This window comes from Tenrec ecaudatus, chromosome 13 (assembly GCF_050624435.1).
Source record: "Tenrec ecaudatus isolate mTenEca1 chromosome 13, mTenEca1.hap1, whole genome shotgun sequence".
Taxonomy (NCBI): Eukaryota; Metazoa; Chordata; class Mammalia; order Afrosoricida; family Tenrecidae; genus Tenrec; species Tenrec ecaudatus.
Window position 1 is genome coordinate 137918591 of NC_134542.1, and position 1233 is coordinate 137919823.

General features: G+C 43.4%; 1 protein-coding gene across 1 annotated transcript; it reads left to right on the plus strand.

Moving 5' to 3' along the window:
- Positions 1-333: 333 nt before the first annotated feature.
- LOC142424392 (dihydrofolate reductase-like) lies at positions 334-1021 on the plus strand. Its single transcript, XM_075529552.1, has one exon. It carries the CDS (start codon positions 446-448, stop codon positions 935-937), a length of 492 nt encoding a protein of 163 aa, XP_075385667.1. The 5' UTR covers positions 334-445; the 3' UTR covers positions 938-1021.
- Positions 1022-1233: the final 212 nt, after the last annotated feature.

Genomic DNA, 1233 nt, shown 5'->3' on the forward strand with positions numbered 1-1233 from the left:
ACAGACCGTCTTCCAAGGTGATTTCGGCATTTGCATTACGACCACAATGAACGACAGTGCCTGTGGTTACATATCCTCGCCAGCACGGTACTCCGTCGATGTGGTAGCTCTTGTCTTTTTGCTATATATACCCATATATCAATGGGGGGGGCAGAATAAAGAGCCCAGAAACAGACTGATCTACCTATGGTCAATTTGATGAAGAAGCAAAATCAATTCAATGGAGAGAGCATAATGTTTTCAATAAACAGAACAAGGGAATATTCATATGCAAAAAAAGGCATATCTAGAGGCTGGCTTTACACCTTTGATAAAAACAACTCAAAAAGGACCCGCGCTGAGCTCTGTGCTGTTCATAGTTGTTCTCGTGGCTCCTCCGCTGAACTGCATCGCCGCTGTGTCCCAAAATCTGGGAATCAGCAAGAACGGAAACCTACCCTGGCCCATGCTCAGGAATGAATTCCAGTATTTCCAGAGAATGACCACGACCACTTCCTCTTCAGTAGACGGTAAACAGAATTTGGTGATTGTGGGCAGGAAGACCTGGTTCTCCATTCCTGAGAAGAATAGACCTTTGAAAGAGAGGATTAATTTAGTTCTCAGCAGAGAACTCAAGGAAACCCCACCAGGAGCTCATTTTCTTGCCGAAAGTCTGGATGGTGCCTTAGAACTCATGGAGCAACCAGAATCAGGAAATAAAGTTGACATGGTTTGGATCATAGGAGGCAGTTCTGGTTACAAGGAAGCCATGGACCAACCAGGTCATGTTAGACTGTTCATGACAAGGATCCAGCAGGAATTTGAAAGTGACACATTTTTTCCAGAAGTTGATTTAGAGAAATACAAACTTCTCCCAAAATACCCAGGTGTTCTTCCTGATGTCCAGGAAGAAAAGGGCATCAAGTACAAATTTGAAGTATATGAAAAGAATGACTGACATGAAGGCATGTTCTCATTTACTTCAAGTTGCTCTCAAAAGAACGAAGTATTTTAACATCAGGAAAAGACTTCGTTGGCTTGTTTCTCAGCAGCGATTTTTATTTCTCAATTTTGTTTTTCTTCATTAGTCCTAAGTGGACTATATCACATACCGCTTGTGAAACATTTCTTGCTCTGTAACTGTATAAATAAAGCCGGTCCCTCATGGTCCAGTTTGGGTCTACACCTGCCCACACGCACATACTGCCCCAACAGCCATGTGCGAGAGCCCCTGACAGCGTGAGTTGAAAGGAG

What these genes read in the sequence shown, in the direction of transcription:
- LOC142424392 (XM_075529552.1), top strand. Translation starts at nt 446, where the DNA reads ATGCTCAGGAATGAATTCCAGTATTTCCAGAGAATGACCACGACCACT.